The 15,688-nt window shown below is 42.1% G+C and overlaps 1 protein-coding gene across 2 annotated transcripts in view; it reads right to left on the bottom strand.

The window, feature by feature from the left end:
- Positions 1 to 8,333, bottom strand: part of KDM5A (lysine demethylase 5A) — a 65,634-nt gene extending 57,301 nt beyond the window's left edge. The window contains exons 1-4 of one of the 2 annotated variants that reach the window (XM_074357721.1): positions 7,561 to 8,333; positions 5,091 to 5,168; positions 3,864 to 3,986; positions 40 to 210 (exon numbers count right to left, since the gene is read on the bottom strand). In XM_074357721.1, coding sequence (XP_074213822.1) covers positions 40 to 210; positions 3,864 to 3,986; positions 5,091 to 5,168; positions 7,561 to 7,725 — 537 coding nt within the window. In that variant the 5' untranslated portion in view covers positions 7,726 to 8,333. The remainder of the gene's footprint in view (positions 1 to 39; positions 211 to 3,863; positions 3,987 to 5,090; positions 5,169 to 7,560) is intronic. The other variant, XM_074357720.1, reaches the window with a different exon arrangement.
- Positions 8,334 to 15,688: the final 7,355 nt, after the last annotated feature.

Genomic DNA, 15,688 nt, shown 5'->3' with positions numbered 1-15,688 from the left:
CTGGATTTACCCACTCCTAAGAAAAATGGCGCATCTCACCATAAGGCTGACGCCAGACTGGAAAAGCTCATACGGGTAGAGAATCCGCTCATAATGTGACTTCAAAAGAGACCCAGTTCCTTTTCCTGGCAGATACCCCAAGCGGCTACCCACTTTAGACCATTTCTTCTCTTTGGTGACCATTTCAAAACCACCTTTGCTGGCAACAACCTGAAAAGAAAGCAAGTAGTTATTCAGGGAAAGAGGGAGATTCATGTATTCTGATTCTGCATCTTGTCTACTGAGCGGAAAAATTACTCTGGCCTAGATTACAAATTTCATTTCAACAAGTATCTGACAAAACTGAAACTCATCAACATGTAAAGTACGGAATAGACAATGATTTTTGGACATTTAAATTCTACTGCTTAATTAATGTTACTGTGCCTGCCTTCAGTGAACCTTCATTCAAAAACATTTAGTGAATTTACACTTTGCATATTATGCACCTTGAGAAAACTAAACACATACATGTACTCCACATCCACAGGGAATTCAAAATGTAAATAAGAATTAAAAACAGACCAAATACAGACATGGGAATAAATGTTACATAGTACAAAATGAACATAAATCCTAATACTGGAAAATACATCAACTAACTCACAGAATTTAACAGAAACGGCAAACAATGGCTCAGAGGTATTTTGGAAAAGGAGGCCATCATTTTTCAAAAAGAGAAAAGCTTTATATGGAAGACTAGGAAGAAATGATGGGGAAAGACTGGATTACAGCAGGTTTATCACAATGCAGCACAGACTGAGGGTAGGAAGTGATGGGATAAACTGGCCAGTTTCTGCTGAACGCTCACATCAAACCAGGCACAGCAGGAAATACAGGTACCAGGGCCCCAATCTTCTAGAAACTGCTACTGTTCATCTCTTACACACTAAGATACAGGCAGCTATTAGCTTCGCTGATGACAGAAACTACAGCCAAAGCAGCCTTCCTCTAGTGAAACACCTGAAAGCTTGGTAGAAGCTCATGCTCATGAGCACAGGGCTGAATTCTTCAGGCTCTCTTATCTCAACCTCGGAGAAGCTCCTGCTGTTACTAAGGGTCAACCAGGGGAAAATTACATAGAGGAAACATTTATTTTTCAAATTCTGTAGTGTAGAGGAAGACACACTGAGGGCAGTTTAGACAGAGGGCTGTCTGGAAGCAAATGGGTGAATGAGAACGCCTTCCATTCACAGCTTCCCAGTGTTTCTACACCTGTTCCAGGTGCTGGAAATACACAGGTGAATAAAATGAAGATTTTTGCCCCATCGGGGCTTACATTCTAGTGGGAGAATAAACATAACATGTCAATTTCAAAGAGATTAAATCCTGTGGAAGACATTTAAGAGTTGTTAACAAGCCTCCCAAGTAGGAGCCTGAGGGCAAACTGAGGCAGTAAGCAGCCAGAAAAGGCCTCACTACAAAGCTGGAATTTGAGCAAAGACTTGAAGGAGGCGAAGCAGTTTCCCAAGCAGACACGCGGGGGACAGCCAGTGTCGAGGCCCCATGTGTGAGCATGCCGGCATGTTGACACAACCATAAGGAAACCAGTGTGGCTGAAGCAAGTGGGGAGGAGCAGTAAACGGCAGAGGGGAAACAAGCCCTCTCACTAATCTGTATCATCCAGTACAGTCATCACCCCTACATAACAATCCGCTTTGTGTTCAAAGCACTTCGAGCCAAATCTCCACCAGCAGTGACACTGCTGCATGGATCCTGGGCCTCCCACCAGTTCTCATGACTCCCGGCCTACGGCTGTGAAAACGACCCAGTCAGGGTACAGACAAGAATAAGACAAAAGTCTCTTACAAGGACATCGGAGCAGGACTTCGGATTCAGACGTTTATAATACTCTAACAATCTTATCAGGACCAATACCACAAAAACACACCAAACCTTACACTGGCTTTTCTTCACCTGAGAGATTCAAGGATTATCATGCATAATTTCAAAATATAAACCATTTATTCCAAACATCTGCCGTGCAATTTATTACACCACTGTCATTAGAAAAATGTCACTATAACTGATGCCCTATGAAAAGGTACACGGTACACTAAAATTGAACACAATGAAGACAAGCCCTTAAAACTTAATGAAAGAGTAACATCAATCAAGGCCAAAATTTCACTCCAATGAAAAAGTCAGTCCAGCTAGTAAGAGACAACTTAAATAAACAAAAAGTAGTAGAAGTCTTCTATTTGAAAACTCACTCTCAAAGCTCCACTAAAAAGACAGTAAATGAACAAAAAGACATACTCCCAAGAGAACAAACAGACCAAGAGAAAAGCAAATGGATGAATGATAGCTCAGCAAGCAAAAACAGAAAAACAAACAACAAAGCCCCAAGCCTTGCAACAGAAGAAAGCCAAGGAGAAGCTTTTGCAACACAGAAGCTGGAAAGGCTCAAGAGATGGAAGCAGCAGTAACTTTACAATTAAATTTTAAAAGAACAGGATTGGCTGAAAACCTGTATAAAAGCAATCAGATCTCCTCCAGTCAGCACAGCCAGGTGACTATCCCTCTCCAACCCAGCAGAAGACTGAAGGTTTACTCTCAGGAGAATCTGAAAAGAAGGAACACTAACCTACAAAAGAAACAGGTAAGTAAACTGGAGCATCAGTCTAATAGTCTAACATCCAACTAATACAAAGAGTTCAAAAAGAGAGAAAACTGTCCAAGAATTAATACAAGTTACAAGATCTCAAAGACATGAGTTTAGATAAGAAGGTTTATCAAGTGCAATGAAAATTAACACATACCAGTGCCTATCACTGTGAAATCTCAACGCACTGGGAACGAAGAATAGGCCCTGTGCCTTCAAGACATAGAAGGTCACACACAGAGCAACAGAATTAGCATAGCACCACTCTTCTCAACAGCAACACCAGAAGCTAAATTATGGAGTAAAGCTTTGGAAGTACTAAAACAAAATGATGTACAATTTAATTTGGACTTCTAAACCCACCCAACTACCAATAAAGTTGAAGAGGAGAATATTTTCAGACAAGTAAAGTTTACATCCCATTTACATTCTTGCTCATCAAACTAGCAGAAGACATTTTCACCAAAATAGGAGTAAACCAAGTAGTAGGAAGACCTTCCAAACAAGGAGAGACGCAAAGGGAATTTCCAGAATGCTAAGAGCAAAAGAAGTTCTAGGCTGACAGCAGACATTAAGAAGAATCAATCTGGACTGAGATTCCAGAGGAATGGCTCCTAGAAGAAAGTGAAACTAGCAGATTATGGGAACGGTGAAAGCATACTGAGAGATTTACTCGCCTGGAAAATCTGAAAATAAATTTACGATGATCACAATGAAAACTTAAAAAATGAAAAAAGGAAGGGGGACTATTAACCCCAAGAAAAACAAAAACTGGTACAAGGAACCAGTCACAGCACACGAGCTGGCACAGGTATTAACGTGGCTGATACGTACCACACATGAGGATGCTGAGTAACACTAACCTCCTTAATGCACCAAATTTTCAACCAAGAAGTAGGAAAAAAGACGGCAAGCTCAACACAGGACATCATACGTCAAACACAAGGTAGCATTAGCGGGTTGGTGCCATTTCTTTTGCGTACTGTGTAGATACAGCCTACTGATCTAAGTCACTAAAAATTAATCTCACAACAAATTTATGAAATAGGTTTTAAAAATAAGGTGAGAGATCTACCATTTCCATTTACTCACGCTTGCACGTTGCTGCCAAACAAATCCTATCTAGGAAGCAATGTTTCCCATCAAGTGTATCTGAAATTCTGAATTTCATAAATTCACTAGTCTCTGTTCCAACTTCTAAACTAAGCATAAGCCTTACCTTGCTCAAAGCATACAGATCCAGGATTTTTCTCTCCACCACAGGGATCTTCAGGGTAGATCCCTGAAGTTCCCAAAATTTTGCTAATTGATCCAAGAAGTCCAGTCTCACTCTGGTCATTGCCTAAGATTATTAAAATAAACAAATCAGAAATAAGAACTAAGTTATGGCTGAAAATAAGTGAGTTTTACTTAACAAAGGTAGTCATTTCTCTAAAGAAATTCAGGCTTCATTACTGCTGAGTCCAATCTTGTAATAAGTCAATAAAAAAGAAGCAAAATACTTCTACTAAATTTTGTTAAGCCAAAAAAGTTATTTTAATATGTGAAAGGGTCTCATATTTATCAACCAAAGCAATTTGTTTTTAAAGTTAACATTAAGCTAATCAGAAAATTTAGGATATCAGATTATTCTGTTCCTAAACATTCTAAGCCTGCCATTTCATCTGTAGATAACACGCACACTTCAGGTACACCAACTCTCCACCTCACTGATACTAAGATCCTTCATCAAGTATCTTATTACTAGGGACTAAAGTAAAAAAACAGATATTGAAATCTCAAAAAAATAAATATCTTAGGAGCATCAGGGGAGAAAAAAGAACGACTCAGCATGACATACTAAAATCTAAGATATCTCCCCTGTACTCTGAAAGTTTTTGATTACACTGAAGAATCTCCTCAAAGTCTGGCAGGCAGGAACAACAGCAATATCTAAATAGGCCTCAACTTAGAAAATTTAAGAGATCAGTAATATTTAAATAGAGATCTTAATAAATCAGATTAAGAGACCTAGAAAAGTTCAGTTAGAGCCCAAGAAAAGGAAAAAAACTTTGAGAACTAGGTTTTTTCTTGACAGAAGAATTTTTGAAACTATTTTCCAAAGACTACAGGATACAGAATCTTCCAACATTAATAAAAAAATTTTAGTAGAATAATAAGCACTCAAGAGGACAGAACTCAAGAATTCCAGGCCTCTCAAGCTAACCACTGGGTATTTCCACTAGAAAAACATGGCTGGAGATGGTTTCCCATAATCCCAGTTAAGTAGAAAAACTGTAATAACTACTTTCAACAAAAATATTTTTTAAATCAGAAACTTCCTTCCATTCAGTCCCAATTAACATTAATTCTGAGCCATGAACATGAGCTTCTCCAAGTTCTCTACCTGGAACCCTCACATAAAGAATGGATCAGGAGACAGAAATGGTGATACAACAACACTCACCTCAAGTTCATTCAGGCGCTGGACTCTGGGAGTGAAACGGAAGCTTTTTACTTCACACGCAAACGGAGGCTGCCAATCCTAAATAGAAAAAAAATTTAACATATTGGTTAATAAGCAAGGAATGCACTATTCATTCCCTTAATTTATTCATTCCCTTAATTTGTGACTTGTACAAATCATGACAACAGATCAATTTATAAGTCATTACTGTAGAGACAGAAAAAGTACCATCTTTTTAGAAAAAAGGATGTATTACTACTTATCTCCAATTACTTACCTCTAATATTCTAACATTAAAATTATCTACTTCCTCCTGAACCTCACAAGTCCCATTATTTACATCCCAATCATGCTTTCCCCAATTCAAGTGGGATGCAAAAAGCTTACATGTCAATACAGCCTCTAACAAACATCCAAGTCTATCAAATTATAGAGAAAATAGAATTTGAAAAAAACAAAAAAGGGTAAAATTAAAGACTAAAAAGTAAAAAGTACTCATGTAACTGGGTAACATGTTTTTCACTCGCGTATAATGAGACACAGCACTTAAAAGTCTGTTATGTAAATGTTTTGCTCAAAGCCCAGCTTCCGGGTACCCAAATGTTTGTTTTTTTTTTTTAAAGTAAGCAAACCCACAAAACAATGACGATTTCCAGATTGGAGATGTAGTATAAGTGAAATGAGCACATTTCAAGTAGAGTTTCAGAGAACACAGTTTGACTTGCCCCAAATAATAGTAAATCTCTTTAAAAATGTGAAAAGCAGTCAAAAATTTTTCTTACCTTGGAAACTAAAGCAATCCACCAATACGGAAACTAAATTCTGCTTGTAAACATTTACTTTCAACAATAATGTGACACAAACACGTTAACAAATATATTATTTCAACTTTTTCTCAGTAGTAGAAAGTTATAAATGCTTTTTTTAACCAAAGGGAACCTTGAAGAGAATTTCTAATTCATTAAGGCAATAGAGTAGATGAAAATATGGTTTAGGAATAACTTCAGTGCTTAAGGTTTTGCCAATATTGGGTAATCTTCATAGAAAAAGAGTTAAGTGAAGCTTTTGGAGGATGGCAACACATTATAGAAATTATTTGTTAATCCTTTGCTTGTAACTGAGAGTCTGTAATCTTACTCAGATTCACTGAGCATAATGGAGTAGCCTGTCTGGGTTTAGAATCAAATAGACTGATCTGGATTCAACATCTCCTTTGCCACTGCCCAAGATCACACATCTGGTAAGTTATTTAACTCATCCAGACTGGCCTCACCTGTAAAATGAGACCTTATTTACCTACCCGGGCTTCAGAAAGCATTAAATGAAACAAGCTATAAATGCTAAGTCAGCTCTTCCTCCTCCCTCCTATCTGAGCTCTTTTTATTCACTGTGCTGCACACCACTGTGGTAGTTTGTGGCGAATACAAATGCTTTTTAAAACGCAAAAACAGGTAAAAGGACAGTATTTTATTTTCATTACTAGGAGACAAAACATAAAGCAAGGTGTCCCTTTAAGAAGCACGAAGGCAACGGTTCACAAACCTTAATGTGCATTAAGAACCATGAGCTACTTGCTAGAAAAGGAGATTCTAGAACTTCCATATCCAGAAACTGATTCTATCTGGGAATCAGGCCTAGGGATCTGCTTATTAACAAGCATCCGGCCGACCCTGGTGCAGGTAGACCGGGAACATGAGCTGGAAAGCACTGGTCTAGGGGGTAGAGAAAAAATCTTTTGACCTTGAGCGAAACCTCGGCCTCTTGGGGCAGTAATTCTCCCCAAACAAGGGGTAGTGTCTGCTTTCCTTACCGTAGACAGAGGAGATTATAATTAACCTCAAGGGAAACCCAGTTATTTGCAATATCTGCGATGCGTAAATCTTTGCTTCATGGTTCCTCACATGAAAAAATTTCTACGTTTTCTTCCACCTCCATTACTGACAAATTCTTTCTAAGCCCCTAAATTTAAAAAATAAACGCTGCTCCTTCTCCCCCAGGCAGGCTTTCTCGTCGCAGCAGTCATCAGTCTGGGGTTCTTGTCTGATGATACCATCCGAGGGGATAACCAGGGCTCAGATTACCCCTTAAGAAAGCTTAGCCCTGAGATGAGGCCTGCAAATATTTAAGACGTCAAGCCCCACGGGCTCGGATAAAGAAACAGCCGGCGGAACGGCAGTCTTCACCACCGCACCGGCACGAGAGCGCTACGCGAGTCGTGTCACGATACCTGACACACCTCACGGGCCGAGACAGGCCCAGCGTCCGTCCCCCTCGTACCGGCTCCCAAGTTTAGGCGGAGAGGGCCCAGGGACACCATCTTCCGCGTCCCGAAGCGCCCACGGAAGACCCGAGAGAAACCAGGGCAGGAGCCTGGCGTCCAGGTGCCGAGAAACCGGGGCGAGTAAACGCCAGAGGACGGAGGGGCCGGGAAGTCTCGCCAACCCGACCCGACCCGACCCGACGCCGGTACCTTGGGCGGTCGGATCTTGCAGATGCCGGTTTTCTCCGCCAGGGGCCGGATGCGGCCGATGAAGCTGAGAGGGTCCGTGAACTCCTCCCAGCTGGGCTCGAACACCGGGCACTCCGGGGGCGGCACGAACTCCGCCGCGTAGCCCCCCGGCCCCACGCCCGCCATGGCGGCACCGGGCCCACGGGCAGGTGCAGAAGGGCTGGCGGGGACGCCGGTCGCGCTCACGTGCCCGGACAAGGGCCGAAGCCCATCTTCTCGGGCGAGAGCGCTCGACACCCACTCCACACGCGCTCCCTCAGGCGTTTGTTATTGTTTCCTTCGGGGCTTTTCCTCCCGGGCCGGGCTCGCCGGAAGCCGCCGTGTGCCAAATCCCTCCGCCGCGCAGAAACAGGATCCCTCCGCAGCTATGCGACGCCCGTTGCGCGACCTTCCTTCTCCGCCGCCTTCCCGGCAACACAGGTCGCCCCTCGGCAACTCGTCCGCGGAAGTTCCGCGCTGCTGACGACTCCCACGGCGCGGCCCCGCGGCCCCTCCCACAGGGGCGCAGGGGCGCAGCCGGCCGAGAGGGCGCTCTTCCGGCGCGGAGGCTGCGTAACGCCCCGGGGTCAGAGGTTCTGCTTCCGGCGAGGAGCGCCCGGTTCCGCTTTGTGCGCAGGTGAGCCGGGGCACCAGCCGCCCGGTCCCGCCGTCTTGCCGCGGCCCGTCTCTGTCCAGATCACCACCCTCCCCAGCATCTCTTCTTAGTCCTTTCACTCGTATTGCTCCTTTCGAATGATCTCGGCCAGTCGCTTTAAGGCGTCCCATCTCCACGGCAACAAGTTCGGGTCCAGCCCATCCCCCCGAATCCAACCAGGAACTGATTTCGTCCACAGAGAAGCGACTGCCCTTGACCTTGCTTTTCCAACCGTTGACAACCCCCGAGTCTTCTCAACAGCGGTCACTCTCCCCGCCGCCCTGCGCCGTCAGCCTCTCAGTCGCCTGTTCCAGCCGCGGCAGCTGTCCTGGGCCTACCTGTCAAAAAATCTGTATGCCGGTGTCCATCTCCACTTCCCCACTTCCTCCAGGTTGCGGAGAATAACGCAGAAAGGATTAAAGAAGAAGCCATGAAAGAGTGGTTCTCGTATTAAATACTTACCGGAAGGCTGACTGACTTCTCGGGCTTGTTCTACTCCCTGTGCAATCTCAGCTTCCCGAAGGATCTAAACTGCCAGCTATGGCTGATGACTCCCAAGTCTGTACTTCCAGTCTGGACTCCTGTCCTAAGCTACAAGCCAGTACATCTAGCCACCTACTGGACAACTCCACTTTGATCAACTCAGGGTTCCTTGAACTCATAGTTCCCCACTGCTTTTTCAGTGTTTCCAGTTTACATGAATGAATTCATCCATCTACTCAGTTGCCTGAGCCAGAAAAAGAAAAATAATCCTTAACTCCTGCTCCCTCACTACCTGCATACAGTTCTGTGTCAAATCTGGAGATTCTATCACGTAAAAGTCTTAAGTCCACCCATGTCTCTCCATCCAAGTTACCACTATCCCAATTTATGTTCTCTCTCACCTGGGCTATGATTAACAGCTCAGTTCTTGCCCCCTGTCAAATCCCTCTCCACTCGCTGGTCAGACTGCTTTGTCTAAAGTCCAGAATTCTTCCTGTCATTTTCATCTCCAAACTCAACAACTCCAAACTCCTTCTTTATTATGTGTTAACCTACTCCTAGGTTTCCCCTCATACAGACGTTTTTGTGGTGGCTTTAATGCACCATGTTTTCTGTCACTTCAGCCTTCACAGATGTTACCTGTCAGACCCTACCCCACCATTTCCTCTATGCCCTTTCTGACTAAATTCCTACTGGTTCTTCACGGACCAGATGAAATTTGAAGGCAGTCTTCAGGAGAATTCCATCTTGCTGGAGGAGGCTGACTTTAATTCTATTCAAGCTTTAGACTGATTGGATGAAACCCACTCATGGAGAGCAACCTGCTTCACTCAAAGTTCATTGATTAGATGTTAATCTCATCCAAAAGCACCCTCCAAGTTAACATATAAAACTAGACATAACACAGGTTAATGTAAATATATTTTATGAATAACAATATTTTCCAAAAGAAATTTAGTGAAAAGAGTGGCATTGGTTTACATTTTTTGAAAATGATTTTAATATTTAGCTTCATGGGATCAAGGTGGATTCTCATATCTGTTTCTACACTCAATCTGTTGTGATACGTTGTTTGGGTTAAAATATATGAAGAAAATCCAGCATGACACAGATGTGAAGGGAAAAAGGGAGGATTTTTTTTTAATTTTAGCCTTTTCAGACCATTGTAATTTCTTAAAACCTAGCAATGTGGAATCTATAATTTTTTCAATAAACTTTTTTACTCTGTTACATTAAAATGGTTGTCAACATTTGTCCTTGAATGGGGTTTTTACACAGTCATGATTTTGAAACATTATGCATTGATCATTTGGACAATATTAGTTCACCAAGTTCTACAGATCTTCCAAATGTTGATGCATATAATTATATATTATTTTTAAAAATTACAAAAATAGCACTTTTCATTTCAGGAAGTTGAGAAGCTGTCAAACTCATAGTAACAGAAACAAATTTTTCAAAATAACTTTCACTTGAAACCTCAAATTTTCATTATCAACAAATACTGTCCATTGTTTCCATTGAAGAGATGGGCTCACACTGTTCATTTTCCCAAAAAATGTCAAATACCTCACTCTGAACAACTACCGTTTGTCTGTTATGCCTTCTGGTGTTCCATGAGAAAAGTGGCTATTTTAGCTGGTAAGTGCGTCCCCTTGAGAAAATCCTCCTGCAGCAGAAGCACATCATGTGGACTTCCCACTTTCTCACACAGACTTAAAGAAGACATGTATTCAGGACTCCAGGTTTATTAAAACGAGTCATTTTTATTGCTTCAAAATGGGCATTCTTAAATAAAACTGGCCTTTTGTTTTTTCAACCATGAGTGTGGGTGATGAAGACTACTACCATGGTGTGGTGTCACCCCTGTGATGTGTGCTAAGGGATCAGCAGTGTCACCAGCATCATTGCTTTTGCACCATTGGTGCAAATGTTACCGAGGTTTTGAAAAAGGAAAATTATATCTTGCTATTAGTATGAAAATACTTTTGACCTTAAGACCTTCAGAAAGCAGCATCCCAGGGACCAACAGGGGTCTAGCAACCAACCAGGGTCTATAGACAACACTTTGAGAACTGATGCTTTATCCTATAATTTGAATGAACATAATAAAGGAGGAAGGGCTGGAAGAGACCTGCTCTAAAGAGAAGGGGGGAAGTAAACAACCTAGTAGAGCAACAGTCTCACCAAGAGGTCTTTGCTTATTTAAATATTTAAACATTTAAATTTGTACATCGTGTATGTCACTAGGTTCTTCTAAACCTCAGTAAAACGGATTCTCTTATGTACTTTAACATTAGGAGAAATCAAGTGTAATTAACAAACTCTTAAATTCATTTAGACCAAAATAATGACAGCTTATTCTGTATCTGGTGGTCTGTGATTGAATTCAATTATGTTCAACAGTTCAATTCAATAAATTGAGGTCTACAGAAACTACTTGTAAATTATCACTTTTTACGGTTCTCCTTTAATTAAATTATCAACAACTACTTTCTGATCAGATTATTTGAACGCTCATATTTTGTCTGTCTACCTTTCCTCAAAGTGCCCACAGGTTATGTTTCACCCAAGATATTACTATTATTTACTTGAATATGATTTACATTGATATGACCTTGAGTGGCTTTCTAATCACCTATCCTTTTCTACTGAGCAGATAAAGGATTGTTGTAAGGCAAAGCACAAGATTATCAATGAATTTAGATGCACTGTGAATTGTGGTGTTCAGCAGTTAGATAGATCATGAATGTATCAAAGAACATCTTGTTATTGCTTCCAGGAAAATATCACATATATTTCAGTTTACAAGGTCTTCTGCTGTCTTTCCTGGATTATGATTTAGTTCTGGATTTTAATTTGATATCCTGTTCCAAATGGGTATAAATGACAAATTGCATTTATTCCCTAGAATAACTAGTGGAACTTTCAAAGCATACTGTAAAAAAAAATTTAGGCAAAACATGTCATTTAAATCTCTAAATCTGTGTTTACCAAAATATTTGTATAATTTGTAAAGCAATGTACCAAGAGCTTCTAAATGTAAAAACGGAGTGAAGTACTCTCTCATAACTGGCTTGGATTTTCCCAAATTTATTTCAAGGATTTTATTGATAATTTTCTATACCACAGACGGTGTCATAGAGGACAGTGAACACAGAGCTCATTCTCTATTATGTACCAACCTGGAAATGATAGTACAAATAATAAAAATAATAACAGCGAGGAGATGATAACATCAGTCTATCTTCTCTCTGTCCAGTGTTTTTCAAAATTAAAATGCAGGTACTAATTATCTTTGTTTCTTGGTGTAGGCTCCATAAACAGGTGTGTCCTTTTTGAGTATGCATATTTCCTTTAATATGTTTGTATGTTATTTTCTGTTTTTCTGTGATCTCTCAGAGGGCTCTTATATCTTAAATTCAGCAGTAAGTGAAGTTGGGGCATGTACTAAATACATGCTCCTACAATTATATTGATTCTTATTCTGAGCTGTATTATTGTCATGAAGCCCATGATTTCACATCTCCACAAGTAAGAGAAGTTTACTCTTCTGTTATTTGTCCTAAGTTAATTAAAAGTTAATTAATTAATTATTTTGTTTTGGTGGGAGGAGGTGATTAGGTTTATTTATTTATTTATTTATTTATTCTTGGAGGAGGTACTGGCGATTGAACCCAGGACCTCATGTGTGCCAAGCTTGTGATCTCTACCACTTGAGCTATACTCTCCCCACAAAGGTATTATTTTTTGGGAAGATAATAATACTTGCACTAGAAAAAGAAAAACCAGCACATGATGCTAAGAATGAATGGGGAGAGAGATTTGAGAGTTTTCATAGCGTTGGTAAGTGAGTAAAACTTGGAGAAAAAGGTGGCAACAGTATAAAATGCCACAAAGAGATCATGTGAGATTAGACAAGAAGTGGTCATTAAATTTAGCAATTAGTAGATCATAGAGCAGTTTCTATAAAGTTAGGGGATCCGAATGCAGTTTCTATGAGTTGGGAAGTGAGTGGGAGGGGAGGGAAATGAGCCAAGCATAGACTCAAGATTCTTAGTTGCCGAGTGAGAAGTGGGATTGGGGAGGGTGGAAGCTGCTAAAGGAGAACTAAAGAAAGAGTTCACAAGCTGGGAGGGGTGAGTATGTCTGAGTGCCAGGAAGAAAGCGATGATGGAGACTGGGAGTTGAAGACATAGGAGAAAAATCAAAGTCCCTAAGGAGGTAAGAGGAATGGGAGCGTGGCAGGAGGAGGGACCGCCCCCTCCCACGCAGGGAAGGAGGCAGGCGCGCGCAGATGACGAGGAGGTGGGTGAGCAGGAAAGAATTTGAGGTGGTTGGCGCCTTTCTTTGAGAAGCAAAGAAGAAGGGACCGAGAGGGCTGCCTTAGGGGCTTGCCGCGAAGGGTGACTCTGTAAAAGGGCTCCTCTGGAAATTAGGAGGAGCAAACGCTCCCTGAGAAGTGTGGGTCTTCACTGCTGAGGGCGTCCCTAAGGCTGCAGACCGTGAACTTACGGGGACGGCTTTCCCTGTAAGCGTGAGACATGCCCCCGCACCACACTTAGAAGGCAGACGGGAAAAGGAGCCTCAAGCGTGCGGATCCTCAGCACGGTTACACCAGGAAGACGAAGACAAAGTGAGGCGAATGGCAGGAACGCGCCACCGGACTAGGCTGAGCGGGAAGCGAGAGGGTTTATCGAGCTACTGTCCCCCACGGGCTGCGTCTCACAGCCTCCCGTGTTCTTCCCCGTGCGCTTCCCACTCTGATTAAAGTTAGCTACTCCTGCTAGCTTCCCTGTCCTGGGTCCGGCCAGTTGGAACCTTTAAATAACTCCCATGTCCCTCTTCACATTTCCATCAATGCCACCCTTCTTTTAGGTCTTTCCCCTCATATAAATTATATGAATTGTCACTATAGCCTCCCACATCTTCAAGGGTGGTTATTCGTTGATCTTCTGCCGCAGGAGTGATGTTTTTAAAATTATCAACCTGATACTGGGTGGTTGCGAGAGAGGGGTGAGTTGAGAATGACCCTTTGGCATTTTAAGGGAGGATGACACATGAAGCGGGATCTGGAACACAAGAAGAGCAGTGTGACAGGAGAGGCACACACGTGGGGAGGAATGTTATACGAGCGCTCATGCATTCAGCAAGTCACTGAGCATCGCTGTGTGCACTCTGGTAAACGCTGGATGCATGATAATGAACAAGAAGAAGAGGGGGACGGTATAGCTCAAGTGGTAAAGCGCATGCTTAGCATGTACGAGGTCCTAGGTTCAGTCCCCAGTACCTCTCTAAAAACATAATAAATAAACCTAATTACCTCCGCCACCTCCAAAAACAAAAAAAAAAGTACAAAGTATGTCCCCTTACAGAGCTTACCTTCTAGTTGTGAGGGGAGACAAAATCATAAGCACTAGCAAGTAAATATAAACTATACTAGGTGGTGAAAAAGTCTTAAAAAGTAGAGAAGGGACGACATGGGAGGGTGTTAAGGGGGACAGGTAGTCAGAGAAGGGCTTAAGATTGATGACATTTGATAAACAACAAGGTCCTACTGTATAGCACAGGGAATTATATTCAATATCTTTAATAACCTCTAATGGAAAAGAGTATGAAAAAGAGCGTGTGTATATATATACACACATGTATGGCTGAATCACTATGCTGTACACCAGAAACTAACAAAACATTGTAAGTCAGCTATACTTCAATTAAAAAAAAAGATGGATGACATTTGAATAGAAGCTATGCTGTAAAACAATGACAACTTGTGGCATAAATATCAAGAAAAGGAATTACTTCCAATTAAGGAGATGGTATTTGCGTTGGCCTTGTAGGAATTTTATGAGTGGAGATTCAGGGAAAGGTGAATGCAGACAAAGCAATGAGTGTGAGCAGAGCTGGAAAGTGCATGTTACATTCAGGAAATAACTGGTTATTTATTATAATAGAGATAAGTGGGGTCAGATTGTGGCAGTGTTTGAACGCCACGTTACTATGCGGACTTCATTGTCTACTCCGTGGGGAGTCACCACAAGTTATGAGCAGGAGTAGGACATGTCCAGAAGTGTGCTTTAAAAAAATAATCGCCTTTTATAGAATGGATTGGGGATGGAAAAAAAACTTGATGCAAAAATGCCAGTTAGAAACCTACTGAAGTAGTCCAAGTTAAAGGGAATGAGACCTGGAGGGGAAATAAATAGGAAGATAGAAATTTGAGAACCAGTATTAAGATAAGATCACCATGATTTGGCTAAAAAAAAAAAAAAAAAAAGCAGGGGCCAAAAGAGAGACAAAAATACTGAGGCAAGGAGTCTGGGGAAATCTTGATGACGCGAACAAAGGAAAATCACAAGAGGGAAAAAAGCAGGTTTAGGAGATGGCAAGTTCCTTTCAAACGTCCTTAGGTCTTAGATCAGTGAAGAGTCCCAGCTTTTCCATGTGGTAGTGTTACCAACCAGGGTCCTTGGACTTTTTAATCAACAGAAATCGGTAAGAGGCCTGATGAGGAATTCAGGCAAGGGTATACTGGGACACGTGTGCTGCAGCACCAGAGAGCAAAACAAGTAACAGGTTCCCTTGCTGCTCAGGCTGGGGTGGAGAGGGTGGGGAATACAGGGCGTGAGCTGAGCTGGTCCCTTAAATGGAGCAAGGGTAGGGGAGGATCCGGGGGTCAGGCCCAGGGATACCTTAGGGGGTCTGCCCACACCCCCCTTGGTGGTGCCATGTGCAGAGATCATGCCTGGTACCCTGCTTTTGCTCCTGGCACCTCAGAAGTGGCGGTTGGGTTTTGGCCTTTTTGTATCTTACTGTTCATGATTTGCCTGGACTGCTAATGTGTGCAGTTATTTTTAGTCTCTTATAGTTTCTTTGTATTCTGTTGCTCCAGGAAATGTTTGTCCAGGTGCAAACGCTGCAGCAAAGCGTCCCAGGTCCCGCGTCCCAGCCTGTCTCAGTAGCTGCAGCGCT

The sequence above is a fragment of the Camelus bactrianus genome, chromosome 34, assembly GCF_048773025.1.
Source record: "Camelus bactrianus isolate YW-2024 breed Bactrian camel chromosome 34, ASM4877302v1, whole genome shotgun sequence".
In the NCBI taxonomy this organism is placed as follows: domain Eukaryota; kingdom Metazoa; phylum Chordata; class Mammalia; order Artiodactyla; family Camelidae; genus Camelus; species Camelus bactrianus.
Note: the sequence above shows the minus strand (reverse complement) of the source record. Positions and strands in the feature narration are given on the sequence as shown.